Source organism: Microtus oregoni, unplaced genomic scaffold, assembly GCF_018167655.1.
Source record: "Microtus oregoni isolate MIOR12 unplaced genomic scaffold, Mior012 000006F_ref0000085, whole genome shotgun sequence".
Taxonomy (NCBI): Eukaryota; Metazoa; Chordata; class Mammalia; order Rodentia; family Cricetidae; genus Microtus; species Microtus oregoni.
In genome coordinates this window covers 39114297-39137008 of record NW_024543065.1, presented here as the reverse complement: position 1 = coordinate 39137008, position 22712 = coordinate 39114297, and the positions used below count along the sequence as shown (strand labels likewise).

The 22712-nt window shown below is 39.5% G+C and overlaps 1 protein-coding gene across 1 annotated transcript; it reads left to right on the top strand.

The window, feature by feature from the left end:
• The first annotated feature begins 275 nt into the window (after positions 1-275).
• On the top strand, positions 276-4795 carry LOC121449120 (vomeronasal type-2 receptor 116-like). The gene is made up of 2 exons (XM_041653343.1): positions 276-399; positions 3876-4795. Exons 1-2 carry the CDS (start codon positions 276-278, stop codon positions 4793-4795), a joined length of 1044 nt encoding a protein of 347 aa, XP_041509277.1.
• Positions 4796-22712: the final 17917 nt, after the last annotated feature.

Sequence of the window (22712 nt, the reverse complement as noted above, 5' to 3'; positions counted from 1 at the left end):
TAAGTAGAAAAAACACTTTGTAAGCTCTACATTGTTTGTTCATATAAAAAAAAAAACCATTCCTCCTAAATTTTTAGGTATGGGTAGCTACTCAAATTTACATCAGTTTGTTTCCATACATTTGCATGTGTGGTATTATAGAAGATATTAAGCTTAATCTGATAACTCTTTTGGTGTATATAAAGTTAGCTAATTGGTATATCAACATGATGATAAAATATAGTTATAGAAGTAGGTAAAACTCCTGACACCAGCATGTATCTGATTTTTCCCAGATGCCACCCTCTGTGTGCAGTGCTGATTGTGGTCCTGGATTCAGAAAATTCTGGCAGGAGGGAATGGCAGCCTGCTGCTTTGATTGCAGCCCCTGCCCACAAAATGAAGTTTCTAATGAGACAAGTGAGTGTTTGCTAGTGAGATAAATCCTTCACATCACATAGATCATCTTCTCTCAGTCTTACTGAGTAGATCAAATGGACCAAAAGACAACTGAAGAAATAAAATATATTACTTTCCTAAGTTAATTTTTATAGGACTATGATTATTAACAAACTCATTTTTAAAAAAACTTGTTATACCATTATAGTGGCATTTCAAATGTATTTTAATAAATAAAAACTATCTGAAGATCTAAGAGTAAAACAATCCCACCAGTCAGCCTTACAGACCACATTATGGTAACATACACCTTTAATCCCAGTAGCCATAATGGCATGCATGTTTAATCCCAGTCACTACCCTACCTGATATAGAAATCAGGGGGTGCATACCTTTAATCCCAGTGCTATATGCCTTTAGTCAGAGCCTTAGAGAGGAAGATGGACAGTTCTCAGACATGGTCTGTTAGTTTTATGTATTAAACATATGTTTTATTTTTGTATATTGTATACAAATTTTGAATATTGATACCAATTTTGTATATGGATACAAATTTCAGATTAATTTTGTGAAAGCATATTGTACATGCATTTTGAATCTTGTTCAAGGTATTGTACCTATACAGCTCACTTAACAATGTAATGCTAATTTCTAGGCCTTGAAAATTTGTATTATCAACAGTTTAGGAAAATAGAGCAGAACAATCTATTCCAAAGAACATAATGGATAATGAAGAAACTCCACAGGGAGTTTACTTCCCTTGTTGCAAAAGTAAGTCACTGATAGAAAGTAAATTAGCTATAAGCCTTTGGACTCACCAGGATAAGCTACATACTAAATATTTCTTTCTCAATATGTCAATAGAAAATGGACTCGATATTGTGGATATATTTCTTCCTTGTATATATTATATATAGTCATTGTACTTATTGTATATAGTTTTATATTAATTATAGCCGTTTTATTATTTTTTTGACAAAAAGGTAAATGTAGAGGCATTTCAACTGTACTTTAATAAATAACGACTGTCTGAAGATATGAGGGTAAAACTTACTTTTCAGCGTTATAGAAGAGATTATGGTAAGAAAAAACACCTTTAATCCCAGTAGCCACCCTGGTTAATATAAAAATTGGGTTTTACATGCCTTTATCCCAGCGTTGCATGCTTTGAATCCCAAACATAGACTGAAATATAAAATGGGGTGGGAAGATAGCTCTCAGACAGTTTCTTTCTGAGATTGCCATTTCAGGCTGAGGTCAAGGTAAGAGCCAGTGACTGGGTGTTTTGCTTTTCAGATCTTCAGGTTGAACCCCAATTTCTGACCCAGAGTTTTTACTAAGCGTGCTTCATACCATGACATACATCTTTGATTCCTTGAAAGTCTGTATTAGCTGGAGTTTTCTCAAAGAAACAGCTTTGACAGTCATACAACATAGTGACCGAATTCTACACAAGTGTGGAATGTTCTATAGATGTCTGTTAAGTCCATTTGATTAAAAACATCTGTTAGTTTTCTTATTTTTCTGGTAAGTTTCTATCTGGTTGTCCTGTGCATTGGTGAGAGAGGAGTGTTGAAATCTCCTCCTATTAGTGTGTGGGGTTTGATGTGTGATTTGAGTTCTAGTAATGTTTCTTTTACATATGTCGGTGCTTTTATATTAGGGACATAGATATTCAGGATTGAGACGTCATCTTGATGAATTTTTCCTGTTATGAGCATAAAGTGCCCTTTTGCATCTCTTCTGACCGATTTTAGTTTGAAATAAATTTTGTAAGATATTAGGATAGCCACAAGCACTTGTTTCCTAGGTCTGTTTGATTGGAAAATCTTTTCCCAACCCTATACTCTGAAATAGTCTTTGTCTTTGAAGTTGAGGTGTGTTTCTTGTAAACAGCAGAATGTTGGGTCCTGTTTTCATTACCATTCTCTGAACCTGTGCCTTTTTACTGGTGAATCGAATCCATTGCTATTAAACCATATAAACGACCAGTGGTTCTTAACTCCGATTATTTTTTTTGGTGGTAGTGTTTGTGTGTTTCCCTACTTTGAGTTGTGTTGGTGGAGGGTTGTCAGATGTCTGTGCTGTTGTGGGTATTGTTGGCTTCCTTGGGTTGTGGTTTTCCTTCTAGTACATTCTGTAAGGCTGGGTTTGTGTATACATATTGTTTAAATCTGTTTTTGTCCTGGAATATCTTGTTTTCTCCATCGATGGTGAAAGAAAGCTTTGTGGGGTATAGTAGCCTGTGCTTGCATCCATGGTCTGTTAGGGTCTGCAGCACATCTATCCAAGACCTTCTGGCTTTCATGGTTTCCTTTGAGAATTCGGGTGTAATTCTGATAGGTTTACCTATTTATGTTACTAGACTTTCTTCCTTTGAAGCTCTTAATATTCTTTCTTTATTCAGTGTGTTTTGTGTTTTGATTATTTTATGGAAAGGGGATTTTTTTTGATTCAGTCAATTTGGTGATCTCTAAGCTTCTTGTACTTTCATAGGGTAGGCCATTCACAGTGAGACCATTTACTTCCCGTTGCCTATGGATCAAAGACCTAGAATACTCAACTCCCTCTCCAGCACCATGTCTTCCTCCATGTTTGCATGTCCCAGGATCATAATAATGGAATTAGCCTCCAAACTATAAGATATCCAATTAAATGCTATTGAAGTCCAGTGAGCAAAAAAGGTGTTTTATGACTGTCCGAATTAACCTGTTCAATCAAAATTAAATTATTTGTCCTATCAGGGGGTTCTGCTTTTACCTTTATAAACTGCTATTTTCATACTGGCCACACCTGTCTCCTCTAACCAGAGACAGTGCTATGTCCTCCTTGACCAAAACCCCTTTCCTCCTCTCTTTTTGACATACTCCTATTCACTATCTATCTCCTGTCTTTGATTCTTTTTCCCTACCCATTGTCCTCTTGGACAAATCAATCTCCTTTTAGTTGACAACTTGATCCTATTATTTTGTTCCCTACAGATTCTGTTTCCTGTTTCATATATATCAGGGTGTTCGGGCTGGTGAATTTATATTAGAAAATGTATCACATAGCTTGTCATATAAAAGACATGATCTCCATCTATTTCAGGAAAACCATTCATAAAACAGAAAGACATCAAAAATCTCTGTAACCCCGGATTCTGAGATATTAAAATACACGCTGTGCAATACAGTGATTAATCATTTTAATCTCTGTAAACTCAATAGTTTCAGTCAATTCATCATAGCATTTAGAAAGTACTGAAAATATCTGTCTTTTCTGATAATATAAAATGGTATCATCAAGACATAGTTAAATAGAAAACATTATTTTATTTCATTTCCCATAAATATAATGAATATTCTGAAATGAAAGTATTGCCATGCAGCTGGGTCTCTCAGCTACGTCATCAGCAAAGATGTAGACATTGCAATGTTTACTCAAAACACTGAATCGAAATATTCTGTCAATAAATCGCAGAAGTTGTAGTAATCATGCTTTTCTCTGTCCAGAAGATGTGGATAAATGTGTGAGGTGTCCAAAGGACCGGTATTCCAACAGAGAGCAGAACCAGTGTATTCAAAAAGATGTGGTCTTCCTGAACTACAATGACACCTTAGGGATGGTTCTTACCTTAATGGCCTTGTTCTTCTCTGCATTCACAACTGTGGTTCTTGGGGTTTTTGTGAAGTATCATGACACTCCCATTGTGAAGGCCGACAACCAGAATCTCAGCTACATCTTGCTAATTTCACTCATCTTCTGTTTCCTGTGTCCCTTGCTTTTCATTGGGCATCCCAACTCAGCTGCCTGTGTTCTGCAACAAATCACATTTGGAGTTGTATTCACTGTGGCTGTTTCCACTGTATTGGCCAAAACAGTGACTGTGCTGCTGGCTTTCAAAGTCACAGTCCCTGGAAGGAGGATGAGGTATTTTCTGATTTCTGGTGTTCCCAACTACATCATTGCCATCTGTACGCTAATCCAAATTATTCTCTGTACAATCTGGCTGCAATTTTCTCCTCCTTATATTGACAAAGATGTGCACTCTGAGCATGGCCAAATCATCATTGTGTGCAACAAGGGCTCAGTTACTGCATTCTACTGTGTCCTGGGATACCATGGCTCCCTTGCATTAGGGAGCTTCCTTGTTGCATTCTTGGCCAGGAATCTCCCTGACACATTCAATAAAGCCAAGTTACTGACCTTCAGCATGCTGTTGTTTTGCAGTGTCTGGATCACCTTTCTCCCTGTCTACCACAGCACCAAGGGAAAGATAATGAATGCTGTGGAGGTCTTGTCCATCTTAGCTTCCAGCGCAGGCCTACTGGGATGCATTTTTATCTCCAAGTGCTACATAATTTTGTTAAGACCAGAGAGAAATTCTCTTCAAAAGATAAAGGAGAAAACATATTCCTTTACACACATTTCATAAATTGTAACTGACAACTACAGTACTGGCACAGAACCACCTAATACAATACAGTGTAAACTGTATGAATGGCTAATGATTCTCATCATTTCTTCTAATGAGGAGGCACAGCAGTGTCATGTATATTACTTTTCTGTACATTGTCATCTATAATCATCCACATAGCCACTTTCTTTATCAGATCCATTTCTTTTTTTTCTTTTTTTTTATTGCGAAAAGAAGAAAAAAAAACATAAACAAAAAACAAGTTTCCACCTACTCTCAGCCTCCCATTTCCCTTCCCCTCCTCCCACCCTTCTCCCCCTCCTCCCACCCTTCTCCCCCTCCTCCCACCCTTCTCCCCCTCCCCCAACTCCTCTCCCCCTCCCTCTCCAGTCCACAGAGCAGTCCGGGTTCCCTGCCCTGTGTTAAGTCCTAGGTCCTCCCCCCTCCGTCCATACCTAGGAAGGTGAACACCCAAACTGGCTAGGCTCCCACAAAGCCAGCACATTAAGTAGGATCAAAACCCCCTGCCATTGTCCTTGGCGTCTCATCAGCCCTCATTGTTCGCCATGTTCAGAGAGTCCGGTTTTATCCCATGCTTTTTCGGTCACAGTCCAGCTGGCCTTGGTGAGCTCCCCGTAGATCAGCTCCACTGTCTCAGTGGGTGGATGCACGCCTCATGGTCCCGAATTCTTTGCTCATGTTCTCCCTCCTTCTGCTCCTCCTTGGGACCAGGGAGCTCAGTCCAGTGCTCCTGTGTGGGTCTCTGTCTCTATCTCTATCCATCAAAAGATGAAGATTCTATGATGATATGCAAGATATTCGTCAGTATTGCTCTAGGACAGGGTCATTTCAGGTTCCCAATCCACAGCTGCCCAAGGAACTAACTGGGAACCTCATCTTGGGCACTAGGGAGCCCCTCTAGGGTCAAGTCTCTGGCCCACCCTAAAGTGGCTCCCTTAACTAAGAACCGTGCTTCCGTGCTCCCCCATCCAACCTTCCTTCATCCCAATCCTCCCCCTTCCCCAAGCTCCCCCCATTCTCCCCCTCTCCCCCCTCTCTCCCCATCTCCCCTTACCCCCATCCCACCCCACCCCCAAGATCTCAATTTTCTCCCCGGCAATTTTGTCTACTTCCCATAGCCAAGAGGACAACTATATGCTTTTCCTTTGGTTCCCCTTCTTACTTAGCTTCTTTGGGATCACCAAGTGTAGACTCCGTGACCCTTGTTTATGGCTAGAAACCAATTATGAGTGAGTACATCCCATGTTCATCTTTTTGGGTCTGGGATACCTCACTCAGAATAGTGTTTTCTATTTCCATCCATTTGCATGCAAATTTTGAGAAGTCATTTTTTTTAACGCAGCATAGTACTCTAATGTGTAGATATTCCACACTTTCTTCATCCATTCTTCCATTGAAGGGCATCTAGGTTGTTTCCAGGTTCTGGCTATTGCAAATAATACTGCTATGAACATAGTTGAACAAATGCTCTTGTCATGTGATAGGGCATCTCTTGGGTATATTCCCAGGAGTGGTATTGCTGGGTCCAGGGGTAAGTTGATCCCGAATTTCCTGAGAAACCGAAACACCGATTTCCAAAGTGGTTGCACAAGATTGCATTCCCACCAGCAATGGATGAGTGTTCCCCTTCCTCCACAGCCTCTCCAGCAAAGGCTATCATTGGAGTTTTTTATTTTAGCCATTCTGACAGGTGTAAGATGATATCTCAAAGTTGTTTTGATTTGCATTTCCCTAATTGCTAAGGAGGTTGAGCATGACCTTAAGTGTCTATTGGCCATTTGAACTTCCTCTGCTGAGAATTCTCTGTTCAGTTCAGTGCCCCATTTTTTAATTGGGTTAATTAGCATTTTAAAGTCTAGTTTCCTGAGTTCTCTATATATTTTGGAGATCAGACCTTTGTCTGTTGCGGGGTTGGTGAAGATCTTCTCCCAGTCAGTAGGTTGCCTATTTGTCTTGGTGACAGTGTCCTTTGCTTTACAGAAGCTTCTCAGTTTTAGTAGGTCCCATTTATTCAATGTTGCCCTTAAAGTCTGTGCTGTTGGGGTTACACATAGGAAGCGATCTCCTGTGCCCATCTCCTGTAGGGTACTTCCCACTTTCTCTTCTATCAGGTTCACTGTGTTCTGACTGATAGTGAGGTCTTTAATCCATTTGGACTTGAGTTTTGTGCATGGTGATAAATATGGGTCTATTTTCATTCTTCTACAGGTTGACATCCAGTTATGCCAGCACCATTTGTTAAAAATGCTTTCTTTCTTCCATTGTATACTTTTGGCTCCTTTATCAAAAATGAGGTGCTCATAGGTTTGTGAGTTAAAATTCGGGTCTTCTATACGATTCCATTGGTCAACTTCTCTGTTTTTATGCCAGTACCACACTGTTTTCATCACTGTAGCTCTGTAATAGAGTTTGAAGTCAGGGATGGTAATGCCTCCAGAAGATCCTTTATTGTATAGGATTGTTTTGGCTATCCTGGGTTTTTTGTTTTTCCATATAAAGTTGATTATTGTCCTCTCAAGATCTGTGAAGAATTTTGATGGGATCTTGATGGGGATTGCATTGAATCTATAAATTGCCTTTGGTAGAATTGCCATTTTTACTATGTTGATCCTCCCAATCCAAGAGCAAGGAAGGTCCTTCCATTTTCTGTTATACTCCTCAATTTCTTTCTTCAATGCCTTAAAGTTCTTGTCAAATAGATCTTTCACTTCCTTGGTTAGAGTTACCCCAAGATATTTTATGCTGTTTGTGGCTATTGTGAAAGGTGAAGCTTCTCTGATTTCCCTCTCTGCTTCCATATCCTTTGTGTATAAGAGGGCGACTGATTTTTTGGAGTTTATCTTGTATCCTGCCACATTACTAAAGGTGTTTATCAGCTGTAAAAGTTCTTTGGTGGAGTTTTTGGGGTCGCTTATGTACACTATCATATCATCTGCAAATAACGAAAGTTTAACTTCTTCCTTTCCAATTCGAATCCCTTTGATCCCCTTATGTTGTCTTATTGCTATTGCTAGAACTTCAAGTACTATATTGAAGAGGTATGGCGAGAGTGGACAGCCTTGTCGTGTTCCTGAGTTTAGTGGGATGGCTTTAAGTTTCTCTCCATTTAATTTAATGTTAGCTGTCGGCTTGCTGTATATAGCTTTTATTATATTTAGGTATGACCCTTGTATCCCTAATCTCTCCAATACTTTTATCATAAAGGGGTGTTGAATTTTGTCAAATGCTTTTTCAGCATCTAATGAAATGATCATATGGTTTTTTTCTTTCAGTTTATTTATATGCTGGATTACATTGATAGATTTTTGTATGTTGAACCAGCCCTGCATCCCTGGGATGAAGCCTACTTTATCATAATGGATAATTTTCCTAATGTGTTCTTGGATTCGGTTTGCCAGTATTTTGTTGAAGATTTTTGCATCGATGTTCATGAGTGAGATCGATCCATGAGTCAGATCCATTTCTTGAACACTGACACATAGGAGATGTTTTCCTTTATTTCACAATTGCACAGTAAGATTTGACATAAACTCCCAGTAATACTATTGATATCTGAGTGAATGTGGGACTTTAAATGCAAATGAAAACAGAGAAATCTTATAGTAGAATAAAAATTCTTTCAGATGGTGGAACAAATTTTCCCTCTTTTATGGAAATAAAAGAGAATCGTGATTTATCCTTTGAGTAACAAGAGTAGAATTTAGGAGAGAGAAAGAAATGTTTTAATAAAGAGATATAAAGGATATTGAGAAAAATAAAAAGGTGTCCCAGAATTTAATGTCATATGTGTTTTCTTCACGGATATGAGTTCACTATCCATTCTCCGAAACTTGCAGTTGACACTTTCCTATAACAATAGCTCCAATGAAAGGGTTGCACTCTTCTTGCTTTCAAGGACATGTACATTCAGATATGCACATAATAATACACTCAAAAAGCACAATATAACTAGTTGAAATTAAATTATTTTTAAATTTATGAATCTCTTATTTGCAGATAATATAATAACAATGAAAATTAAATTTTAATTTTAAATTACCTGAATTTAAATATGGTGCAATTAAACAATACATGCTTATATCATACATGATACAGTAAAGAACAATATATAAAATATCTACACAATTATTTTCTATTGATTACATTATGGTAATAGAGACTTTTATGAAATATATATCTCATTTATTGTTTTGAATAGGAAAATATAAAACTATATATTCTGTATATTAGATTCAATATACTGAATTCATAACTATACTATTTTTACTTTTTAAAACAGAAAAGAAAAAATAAAAGATATCTATCTATATTTATCTAGATATATGTAAACATATAGATAGATATCTTTCCGTGGTAAATATTAGACTTTGACAAACTTAAATCATGAAACTGAAATGCTTTAACAGTAGTTCCCAGAAGATGCTAAGTTAGTGTGATGACCACTTGATTTTGTCTGTCACATGAGTTTATTTTCTCTTTTTGCTGTCTTCCTGTAATATTTGGGCATAGAAACACAGCCCACAGATTTTCCTATAATGTTCATTGTTAGCTCTGCATAATACAACTCTTTCTTCTCCCCTCCCTATTGTGAGTATAGATTGTATTAAAAGATAATGTTCATCTTAAAATTGAATTTTACAAAACAATGAAATAGAACACTGGTTTTATTTTTTTCCTTCATCAAAAATATTTTTCCACATAATATCCCTTGGTTAGGGCTTCTCCTGCCTTTATTTCTTTATTCTTTTCTAATACTTTCTATAACCCCTTTATGTTATCTTATCCATCCCTTTCTATCTCTCATTGAAAAACCATTTCTACAGGGAAGAAATAAAAAAATATACTAAGATTAAAAAAGCTAAATGCATTATGTTAGGTCAAAATGAGGAAACATAAAGAAAAGATCAAAAAAATAGATGGGAGGGGGCTGGAGAGATGGCTCAGAGGGTAAGAGCACTGACTGTTCTTCCAGAGGTCCTGAGTTCAATTCCCAGCAACCACATGGTGGCTCACAACCATCTGTAATGAGATCTGGTGCCCTCTTCTGGCCAGCAAGCATACATACAGACAGAACACTGTATACATCATAAATAAATATTTAAAAAAAATAGATGGGAATTCAACCAATTGGATTGCACACTCAAGAATTCCATAAAAATTTAACCTGAGTGGGACCTTAGTGGTGCACACCTTTAATACTAGCACTCAAGGGTCAGAGACAGGTAAATCACTGTGAATTTGAGGCCAGCCTGGTCTACAAGAGCTAGTTCCAGGACAGAGCTAGGGACACAGGGAAATGCTGTCTCAATAAACCAAAAAAATTAACCTGAAACTTATAATATATATGCAAAGTATATATATGTTAAAATGTGGGAATTGTTATATATATGTACATTATATATGTGTGTGTGTATGTATTGCATAATAGATATGATATGACAAGCCAAACAATTAGAGAGAAAGGGAAATTCTGACACAACATTATAAGACAAGGACATCTGAAAATGAGGCTTAGTGAATTATCTGTTCACATCTACTTCTGGGCGTGCAAATTTCCCTATTGAGACTCTTTGGAGGAAAGGCAATTATCATTAGTCAGTGATTATAAATTGGATATTGCTTCAGGAATAGGGATAAAGCTTCTGTTTACTTCTACTTTCAGGTCTGGGACCCCAACTGGGAAACACACATGTAAGAACTGTGCCTGTTACCTCAGGTTCTGTGATTTCTTTTGTGTTTAAAGACCTTTTTCTTTGGTGTCCTCCATCCACCTTGGATTTTATACTCTGTACATAATCTTTCATACTATATTCAGAGGATTGCAGGGAGATATGTGAAGGAAAAAACTTTTTTAAACTTGAAAGGGGAAATGAAAAAATCCCTTAAAAATGGAGGAAAATACAAACAAAAAAAAATCAATAAATCACACACCCCAAAATAAGAAAACCAAGAAGAAAACAAACAGTAGAAACAAGCAGCTCAAACAGTTCAAGACTTGAAGACTGAAATACAGGCAATAAAGAAAACACAAATAGAGGGAATTCTGGATATGGGAAATTTGGGTAAATGAACAAAAACAACAGAAGCAAGCTTAGCCAACAGAATACATGAGATGGAAGAGATAATCTCAGGTGTTGAAAATATATTAGAGAAAAAAGAATCAATGGTCAAAGAAAACATTAAATTCAGTAAATACTTAATACAAATTATCCAGGAAATATGGGACACCATGAAAAGATCAAGCATAACAATAATAGAAATAGAAGATTGAGAGCGCCAGCTCAAAGGCACAGACACTATATTAAACAAAATCAAAGAAGAAAACCTTCCCAACCTGAAGTAAAATATTCCTATGCAGGTACAAGAAACTTGCAGAACACCAATAGACTCAACATAAAAAGTACCCTTGTCATGTAATAATCAAAGCACAAAACATACCAAACAAAGAAAGAATATTAAGAGCTGCAAAGGAAAAAAAATCAAGTAACATATAAACTCAGACCTGAATTCTCAATGGAAAACATAAATGCCTGAAGATCCTATGGTTTTATAGGCTACTTACGGATGACTAGGGGCACTGATAATCTTTTGGTAACCCAAAGACAAAATATGATTATGGTCAAGTCCTTACTGGAGTATGTTGTGAGGCTGGATCATATCAACCAGCAGTTGTGAAGCTGTTCTGGATGTTGAACTCAGAGGAAACTGCAACAAATGTACTCTGAAATGTTGGATTATCTGGTTCATGTGTTCCCACAGGAGATTTTTCAGAGGGTCTTTTTCAATCAAACCATATTTTTCTTTTTTTAAAAAATATTTATTTATTTATTTTGTATGGAGTTAGCCAGAAGAGGGTGCCAGACCTCAATACAGATGGTTGTGGACCACCATGTGGTTGCTGGGAATTGAACTCAGGACCTTTGGAAGAGCAGGCAATGCTCTTAACCACTGAGCCATCTCTCCAGCCCCCAAACCATATTTTTCTTAATCCGAGAATAAATCCATGGCTGATTAAACCTTAACTTTTTATCCAACATTGAATCCACAGACTCTCATTTCCTATAGAAAGAAAAGCAAAACCTCTTCTCCAAAGTAACATATGTTTTGACTTAAATTTTGAAGTTAAGGCATTTTCATCAAACCTTATTTTTCTTAATGCAGAATGAATACACAGCCTTTCACTTTTTTGGAAGCAAAAGCAAAGCCTCTTCAAAGTAGCACATCACTTTTTTTTTATTAAACATTTCTGCCTCCTCCCCACCTCCCATTTCCCTCCCACTCCCCCATCCCTCTTCGCCCTCCCTCTCCAGTCCAAAGAGCAGAAACAGTTCCCTGCCCTGTGGGAAGTCCAAGGTCCTCCCCCCTCCATCCAGGTCTAGGAAGGTGAGCATACAAACAGGCTAGGCTCCCACAAAGCCAGTACATGCAGTAGGATCAAAACCCAGTACCATTGTCCTTGGCTTTCAGTCAGCCCTCATTGTCCGCCACATTCAGAGATTCTGGTTTGATCACGTGCTCCCTCAGTCCCAGTCCAGCTGACCTTGATGAGCTCCCAATAGGTCAGCCCCACCATCTAAGTGGGTGGGTGCACCCCTCACGGTCCTGACTTCCTTGCTCATGTCCTTCTGCTCCTCATTTGGACCTTGGGAGCTCAGTCTGGTGCTCCAATGTGGGTCTCTGTCTCTTATCTCATCCATCACCAGATGAAGGGGTAAAAAGAAATGAGAAAAAATAATAAAACAATAAAGTAGCACATCATTTGACTTAAATTTTAAAGTCAAGGCATTTTCAAAATATATAGGTTGGATTAATCCAGCAGCATTTATAATCAAATGTTTTTTAGCAGCTGTTGCCTCTTTCTCAATTCAAAGACTACACAATAACGTACTGATTCCAGATTCTCTGTGTATTTTCCATCATTACATAGAAGCTAAGTCGGATAAGATGGGAGCTGAGAGTACTAGTTTTTTTTCCTGAACACAGGTGGCTAGGTTTGTGTTCCAATTCCTAGAAATAGAATTCCAACCCCTGCTCTGGCTTGGGATGGAGGCAAGAAAGCCTCAGACAAATATTTTTTTTTCATAAATTTGTGCTCCAAAAGTTGGATGCCAAATGAAGCATAAATAATAAAAACTCAGGGTAATAATTTGGGGTTCAACCTGAAGATCAGAAAAGCAAAAGATTCAGCCACTGGTTTCTTACTTTAATCTCAGTCAGAAATGGTAATCCTGCCTCCTGGAATCTCAGAATGAGAATTTGTGATGAGCACTGTTTTCTCACATTTTATAATCTTCCCTAGTGCTGGGATGAAAGGTATGCACTACCATGATTAAAGGCATATACCACCCAGTTGCTGTGAGACAATGATCTGTATCCTGTCACATATAATTTCAATAAATGCTGATTGGCCTAGTAGCTCAGACTTCTTATTATATCTTGTAACTTATATTAACCCATTATACTTGTCTATGTTAGGCATGTGACTGGGTACCTTATTTGGCAAGGTATTATGCTTTTTCTGTGGCTGTATCACAACTGCAGACTGTACTTCCTTCTTCCCAGAATTCTCATTGCCCCGCATCTACTTCCCGTCTGGTCACCCTACTTATACTTCCTGCCTGGCTACTGGCCAATCAGCATCTATTTAAAATATAAGTGATGGAGTACAGACCATTGTCCCACATCACTTCCCCCTTTAAAAGAAAAAACCAAGAACTCTGTATCTAATATACGTTGTTTAGCTTTTCTTCTGGCCATTATCTATAACAACTTGTAACCAACATTCTAAACAAAGGACAGTATCCATAGTCTATTTTTTGGAAATGTGGACACACTTTTCCAGGCTACTCTCTGCTGATTGGGGGAGCTGATAATTTTATGGAGACCTAAAGAAATTTAGAATTATGATCAAGTTATGACTGGAGTATCCTGTGAGGCTTGATTATCTCAGACAACAGTCTTGAATCTGTTCTGGTTGTAGAACTCAGACATCTGGGCCATCTGCTCCTACCAGAGATTTCAAGGGGGTCTTCCATGATCAAAACTGATTTTTTGTAACTCAGAATAATCCACAGCCTCTCATTTCCTGTGGAAACAAAAATAGAATCTCTTCTCCAAAGTAACATACCTTTTTACTTCAATTTTGGAGTCGAGGTATTTTCAAAATACCTATCTTGGAATAATTCAGTATCATTTATAAACAAATATCTTTTGGTAGCTCTTGCTCCTTCCTCAGCATTCAAGCAATTTAGAGAGTACATAAAAGCATACAGTATCCAGACTTTCTGTGTATTTCTCATATTTACATGGCTTTATTTTAACCTCTACTTTTTTATTTTTATTTTTTTAATTTTTGGCTTTGAGACAGAGTTTTTCTGTGTATCTTTGTCCTGGAACTCATTTTGTAGACCAGGCTGTCTTTGGACTCACAGAGATATGCCCACCCCTGCCTCCCAAGTGCTAGGGTTAAAAGTGTGTGCCAACACACTTTGAATTCACAGAGGTCTGTCTGCCTCTGACTCCCAAGTATTGGAATTAAAGGTGTGTGCCACCACACCCAACCACTGTCTTTCTTTCTTTTGTATTTTAAGTACTTTAACCTTTTTTCCTTTCTCTCCAAAGTCTACATAATATTTTTAAACACACTGTTAACTGTTTAGAGGCTTTTTCCTTCTGAAACTATTTTTACTGTATCTCTCCTTTTCTGACCACATGAATCTTTCATTTGCTAAACAATATGGCTAGGATTAAACCTGTGGCTTTGATGGCTGGACCCAGCCCATTCCTTAGCTTTATACTCTGCTTCACCTTTGAGAACATTATACCAGGTACACATCAAGAGCTGAAGTGTATTAAAACCAAAACATGACATTGACTTGCTCCACAAATGTTGTGATCATTTATTTTGACACAGGCAGTACTCTAGCTATGAGTTTTAGGATGTGAGAATCACTAGGAATACAGAGAATATGGGTCACCACCTCACAGGGGGCTGTCCCTACAAGTAAGTGAGACTGTGCACTTGACTCTAGATTTTAAACAACACAATGCTGAGATTTCTAATTTTAAAAACTTTTTCTAGATATTGAACTCCCTCAAATACTCAGATGACTACTTTGCAAAGCTAGAGTGGATAAAATTCAACTGTGAAATCTCAACTTCAAAGGGTGAGACACAGTACTGCTCATCCAAATTTTCAATGGAATGGCTAACGGTATAGACTTCTGAAATGGCTTTTACAGATAACAGTTATGCTAATACAATTCTGTGTGTACTGTGACACATGCTCTTTGTGAGATGCTTATTCATTCATTAGAAAATGGAAAAGAGCTCTTTCGGCGCATGGCATCGCCCAGCCCAGCCTGTCTGGGCACTGGGTCCGAGTCCTCGGGGCGCCCAGGTGGGCTGAAGTTCCTTTGTTTCTGTGGCCTGCCTGCACCAAGCAGGGTAGGCGCTTTGTTTGCGAGCTGCCCAACCAGCACGGAGACCTGATCTCTCAGCGCCAGGAGACCCAGCGTTGGGGTGAGTTTCTGGTCCACGGTGCCAGCCTGGGACGGGGAGCTCGGGGGTTCCTTGGCCCCCTATCCTTCTTGGGCTCTCTGCAGGGTCTCTACTCCCTGGGTGCTTCCTCTTTCTTCCTGGCCCACCCAGCTTCCATCCAGAACCCTCCCCACTTCGGCCCCACTGCCCTCTTTCGGCACATAACATCACCCAGCCCAGCCTGTCTGGGCACTGGGTCTGAATCCTCGGGGCACCCAAGCGGACTGGAGTTCCTTTGTTTCTATGGCCTGCCTGCACCAAGCAGGGTAGGCTCTTTGTTTGCGGGCTGCACAACCAGCACGGAGGCCTGATCTCTCGGCGCCAGGAGAGCCAGCGTTGGGCATGGAGACCTGATCTCTCAGCGCCAGGAGAGCCAACATTGGGGAGAGCCAGCGTTGGGTAGGCAAGGAGACCTGATCTGGTAAAAGAAGATCCATAAGGGAGCATTTGGAAGAAGAGATGGGCAGACGCCAAGGCAAGAATTCACCCAACAAGCTGAAAAGCAACATGAAGCCACCAGAAACCAGTGACCTCACAAAGGGAGGACATGAACACCTTAATCAAGAAGTAGAAAAGATTGACTTCATGAAAGTGATTGATGCCCTTAAACAGCATGTAAAAAACACCCTTATACTAATGGATGAGAAATATAACAGAAAGTTTGAAGAATTGAATAATTCAGTGAATGACACCCTGGAAAACCAAGGAAAAACAATGAAACATATAATGGAAACAGTTCAAGACTTGAAAACTGGAGTTGCTGAGGAATCCCATTAGGACGGGTGAGTGTGTGCTATCCAGGGGCGGACTGTCCCGGAAGAGAGCACAAACCCCCCTCCCCCAGCTCCTTCTGCAGGGCTGTCTTTCTTTTGCACGACCCAGCCCCCCCAGCACCCCTCCCCAACCCTGCCCTGCTGTATGCTAGGACCAGTGCTCAAGAACAGTTTTAAGCTCCTACACTAAGGCTACCCACCCAGAGCGATGAGTGCCTGCCTACCGGGCAGGCCTCAGGGTCCCCTGTAAGGGAGCCCGGGCACCTTCAGCTCCGGCGCCAGGCTTCCTGTGCGCTCCTGGATACCGCCCCCCACTTGCTCCATTCATCCTGTTGTCCCTGGATCATTGGGCTACCGGCAGCCCTGTTTAGTTGCTGAGGAATCCCATCTGGACGGGAACGGTTCCTGCTTCTACACTGAAGAGATATACCCAGAGAGTCAATCACAGCAAAGACTGGACCAAGACACCAGGCCTCTCCTGGCTCCATTTGAAGGAAGAGATGGGAAGGTGCCAATGCAAGAATTCCTCCAACAACCTGAAAGGCAACATGACACCACCAGAACCCAGGGATTCCGAAATAAGAAGAATTGTACACCGTACTCCTGAAGAAATAGAAGAAATCGACTCGAAAGTGAACTATATGAAAATAATAGAGGACCTTAAACAGGAGGTGAAAAACTGCCATAAACAATTAGAGATTACAAACAAAACGGTAGAGGAAATGAATAAATTGCTCAAAGACACACAAGAAAACCAAGAGAAACAAGAAAAAGCAATCAAACAGGTTAAGAAAGCAGTTCAAGACTTGAAGAATGAAATGGAAGCAATGAAGAAAGCACAAACCGAGGGAAGAATGGAGATGGAAAATCTGGGTAAACGAACAGGAACTACAGAGACAAGTACTACCAACAGATTACAAGAGATAGAAGAGAGAATGTCAGACACTGAAGATACCATAGAGAAAATAAACACACTGATCAAAGAAAACAGCAAAACCAAAAAATTCTCATCACAAAACATTCAGGAAATCTGGGACACAATAAAAAGACCAAACCTAAGAATAATTGGAGTAAAAGAAGGAGAAGAAGTGCAGCTCAATGGTCCAGAAAATATACTTAATAAAATTATAGAAGAAAACTTTCCCAACATGAAGAAAGATGTACCTATGAAGGTTCAAGAAGCATACAGAACACCAAATAGGCTGGATCAAAAAAAAAAAAAAACATCACCTCGCCATGTAACAATCAAAACACAAAATATACAGAATAAAGAAAGAATACTAAGAGCCGCAAAGAAAAAGGCCATGTTACTTATAAAGGTAAACCTATCAGACTTACACCTGATTTCTCTATGAAAACCATGAAAGCCAGAAGGTCCTGGATAGATGTACTGCAAAAACTAAGAGATCATGGATGCAAGCCCAGACTACTATTTCCAGCCAAGCTTTCATTCACTATAAATGGAGAAAACAAAATTTTCCAGGATAAAAAAAATTTAAACAATACATAGCCACTAATCCAGCCTTACAGAAAATAATAGAAGGAAAATCACTAACCAAGGAGTCCAACAATGACCACAATAACTCAGTCATTTAGAGACCTTTCACCAGCGCAACTCAAAGAAGGGAAACACACAAACCCTACTATTAAAAAAGTGACCGGAGTTAACAACGACTGGTCATTAATATCACTTAATGTTAATGGCCTCAACTCACCTATAAAAAGGCACAGGCTAAGAGATTGGATACGAAAACAGGATCCAACATTCTGCTGTCTACAAGAAACACACCTCAACCACAAAGACAGGCACCTACTCAGAGTAAAGGGCTGGGGAAAGGCTTATCAAGCAAATGGACCTAAGAAACAAGCAGGTGTGGCCATACTAATTTCTAACAAAGTTGACTTCAAACTGAAATCAATCAGAAGAGATGGATAGGGACATTTTATACTCATAACAGGAACAATTCATCAGGATGAAGTCTCAATCCTGAATATCTATGCCCCTAATATAAAAGCGCCCACGTACATAAAAGAAACATTACTAAAACTCAAGGCAGCCATCAAACCACACACACTAATAGAAGGAGACTTCAACACTCCTCTCTCACCAATGGACAGGTCAATCAGACAGAAACCTAACAGAGAAATTAGAGAATTAATGGAGGTAATGAAGCAAATGGACTTAACAGACATCTATAGATTATTCCACCCAAATAGGAAAGAATATACCTTCTTCTCTGCAGCTCATGGAACCTTCTCGAAAATTGACCACATACTCGGTAGCAAAGCTAACTTAAACAGTTACAAAAAAATATTAGTAACCACCTGTGTCTTATCAGATCACCATGGATTAAAGTTAGAATTCAACAACAATGCTACCCCCAGAAAGCCTACAAACTCATGGAAACTGAACAGTCAACTACTGAACCAAACCTGAATTAAGGAAGAAATAAAGAAAGAAATTAAAGTCTTCCTTGAATTCAATGAAAATAAAGAAACAACATACTCGAACTTATGGGACACTATTAAAGCAGTGCTAAGAGGAAAGTTCATCACACTAAGTGCCCACTTAAAGAAAACAGAGCAAGCACATATTGGAGACTTAACAGCCCACCTGAAAGCTCTAGAAAAAAAAGAAGCAGACTCACCTAGGAGGAGTAGAAGACTGGAAATAATCAAACTGAGGGCGGAAATCAACAAAATAGAAACACAGAAAACAATCCAAAGAATCAATGAAACAAAAAGCTGGTTCCTGGAGAAAATCAACAAGATTGATAAACCCCTATCCAAACTAATCAAACGGCAGAGAGAGAATTTGCAAATTAATAAGATCAGAAATGAAAAGGGGGACATAACCACAGACACAGAGGTAATTCAGAGAATCATTAGATCTTATTACAAAAGCCTGTATAAAACAAAACTGGAAAATGTAAAAGAAATGGACACTTTTTTAGATAAATACCATATACCAAAGTTACACCAGGACCAGGTGAACAATCTAAACAGACCTGTTGGTCGCGAATAATTAGAAGCTGTTATCAAAAACGTCCCTACCAAAAAAAGCCCAGGACCAGATGGTTTCAAAGCAAAATTCTACCAGAACTTCCAAGAAGAGCTAATACCTATACTCCTTAATGTATTCCACAATATAGAAAAAGAAGGGTCATTACCTAATTCCTTTTATGAAGCTACAGTTACTCTGATACCAAAACCACACAAAGACTCAAACAGGAAAGAGAATTGCAGGCCAATCTCACTCATGAACATCGACGCAAAAATCCTCAACAAAATACTGGCAAACCGAATCCAAAAACACACCCGAAAAATTATCCATTGTGATCAAGTAGGCTTCATCCCATCGATGCAGGGCTGGTTCAACATACGAAAATCTATCAATGTAATCCAGCATATAAATAAATTGAAAGAAAAAAACCATATGATCATTTCATTAGAAGCTGAAAAAGCATTCGACAAAATTCAACACCCCTTTATGTTAAAAGTCTTGGAGAGATTAGGGATACAAGGGTCATACCTAAATATAATAAAAGCTATATACAGCAAGCTGACAGCTAACATCAAATTAAATGGAGAGAAATTCAAAGCCATCCCGCTTAACTCAGGAACACGACAAGGCTGTCCACTCTCGCCATACCTCTTCAATATAGTGCTTGAAGTTCTAGCAATAGCAATAAGACAACATAATGGGATCAAGGGGATTCGAATTGGAAAGGAAGAAGTTAAACTTTTGTTATTCGCAGATGATATGATAGTGTACTTAAGCAACCCCCAAAACTCCACCAAAGAACTTTTACAGCTGATAAACAGCTTTAGTAATGTGGCAGGATACAAGATCAACTCCAAAAAATCAGTCGCCCTCTTATACACAAAGGATATGGAAGCAGAGAGGGAAATCAGAGAAGCTTCACCATTCACGATAGCCACAAACAGCATACAATATCATGGGGGTAAATCTAACCAAGGAAGTGAAAGATCTATTTGACAAGAACTTTAAGGCATTGAAGAAAGAAACTGAGGAGTATACCAGAAAATGGAAGGACCTCCCTTGCTCTTGGATTGGGAGGATCAACATAGTAAAAATGGCAATTCTACCAAAGGCAATTTATAGATTCAATGCAATCCCCATCAAGATCCCATTAAAATTCTTCACAGATCTGGAGAGGACAATAATCAGCTTTATATGGAAAAACAAAAAACCCAGGATAGCCAAAACAATCCTATACAATAAAGGATCTTCTGGAGGCATTACCATCCCTGACTTCAAACTCTATTACAGAGCTACAGTAATGAAAACAGTGTGACACTGGCATAAAAACAGAGAAGTTGACCAATGGAATCGTATAGAAGACCCGAATTTTAACCCACAAACCTATGAACACCTCATTTTTGATAAAGGAGCTAAAAGTATACAATGGAAGAAAGAAAGCATCTTCAACAAATGGTGCTGGCACAACTGGATGTCAACCTGTAGAAGAATGAAAATAGACCCATATCTATCACCGTGCACAAAACTCAAGTCCAAATGGATTAAAGACCTCAATATCAGCCCGAACACACTGAAAAGGATAGAAGAGAAAGTGGGAAATACCCTACAACAGATGGGCACAGGAGATCGCTTCCTATGTATAACCCCAGAAGCACAGACATTAAGGGCAACATTGAATAAATGGGACCTACTTAAACTGAGAAGCTTCTGTAAAGCAAAGGATACTGTCACTAAGACACAAAGGCAACCTACTGACTGGGAGAAGATCCTCACCAACCCCACAACAGACAAAGGTCTGATCTCCAAAATATATAGAGAACTCAAGAAACTAGACTTTAAAATGCTAATTAACCCATTTAAAAAATGGGGCACTGAACTGAACAGAGAATTCTCAACAGAAGAAGTTCAAATGGCCAAAAGACACTTAAGGTCGTGCTCAACTTCCTTAGCAATCAGGGAAATGCAAATCAAAACAACTTTGAGATATCATCTTACACCTGTCAGAATGGCTAAAGTCAAAAACACCAAGGATAGCCTTTGCTGGAGAGCCTGTGGAGGTAGGGGTACCCTCATCCACTGCTGGTGGGAATGCAATCTTGTGCAACCACTATGGAAGTCAGTGTTTCGGTTTCTCAGAAAATTCGGGATCAACCTACCCCTGGACCCAGCAATACCTCTCTTGGGAATATACCCAAGAGATGCCCTATCATATGACAAGAGCATTTGTTCAACTATGTTCATAGCAGTATTATTTGTAATAACCAGAACCCTGAAACAATCTAGATGCCCTTCAATGGAAGAATGGATGAAGAAAGTATGGAATATATACACGCTAGAGTACTACGCTGCAGTAAAAAGCAATGACTTCTCGAATTTTGCATGCAAATGGATGGAAATAGAAAACACTATCCTGAGTGAGGTATCCCAGACCCAAAAAGATGAACATGGGATGTACTCACTCATAATTGGTTTCTAGCCATAAATAAGGGTCACGGAGTCTACAATAGGTGAATCTAAAGAAGCTAAGTAAGAAGGGGAACTTAAGGAAAAACATATAGTTTTCCTCTTGGCTAAGGGAAGTAGACAATATTGCCGGGGAGAAAATTGGGATCTTGTGGGTGGGGTGGGATGGGGGTAAGGGGTGATGGGGAGAGAAAAGGGAGAAGGGAAGGAGGTGGGGCCTTGGGGAAACAGGAGGATTGGGATAAAGGAAGGTTGGACAAGGGAGCACGGAACCACAATTCTTAGTTAAGGGAGCCACTTTAGTGTTGGCAAGAGACCTGACCCTAGAGTGGCTCCCAGGTGCCCAAGCCGAGGTCCCCAGTTAGTTCCTTGGGCAGCTGAGTATAGGGAACCTGAAATGACCCTATCCTTGAGCAATACTGATGAATATCTTGCATATCATCATAGAACCTTCATCTGGTGATGGATGGAGATAGAGACAGAGACCCACACTGGAGCACTGGACTGAGCTCCCTGGTCCCAAGGAGGAGCAGAAGGAGGGAGAACATGAGCAAAGAAGTCGGGACCACGAGGGGTGCACCCACCCACTGAGACAGTGGAGCTGATCTATTGGGAGCTCACCAAGGCCAGCTGAACTGTGACTGAAAAAGCATGGGATAAAACTGGACTCTCTGAACATGGCGAACAATGAGGGCTGATGAGAAGCCAAGGACAATGGCACGGGGTTTTGATCCTACGTAATGTGCTGACTTTGTGGGAGCCTAGCCAGTTTGGATGTTCACCTTCCTAGATATGGACGGAGTGGGGAGGACCTAGGATTTACCACAGGGCAGAAAACCCTGTCTGCTCTTTGGACTGGAGAGGGAGGGGGAAAGGAGTGGGGGGAGGGGGAGAAGGGTGGGAGGAGGGGGAGAAGGGTGGGAGGAGGGGGAGGGAAATGGGAGGCTGGGAGAAGGTGGAAACTGGTTTTTTGTTTATGTTTTTTTTTCTTCTTTTCTCAATAAAAAAAAAAAAAAGAAAAGAATAGAGTTAAGCATGGTTTCTTGGTAGCATTTCCTCAGATGGACAGGCAGATCTCTGTGAGTCCAAGGACAGCCTCACCTACAGAGTGAGTTCCAGGACAGGCAAAGTTACA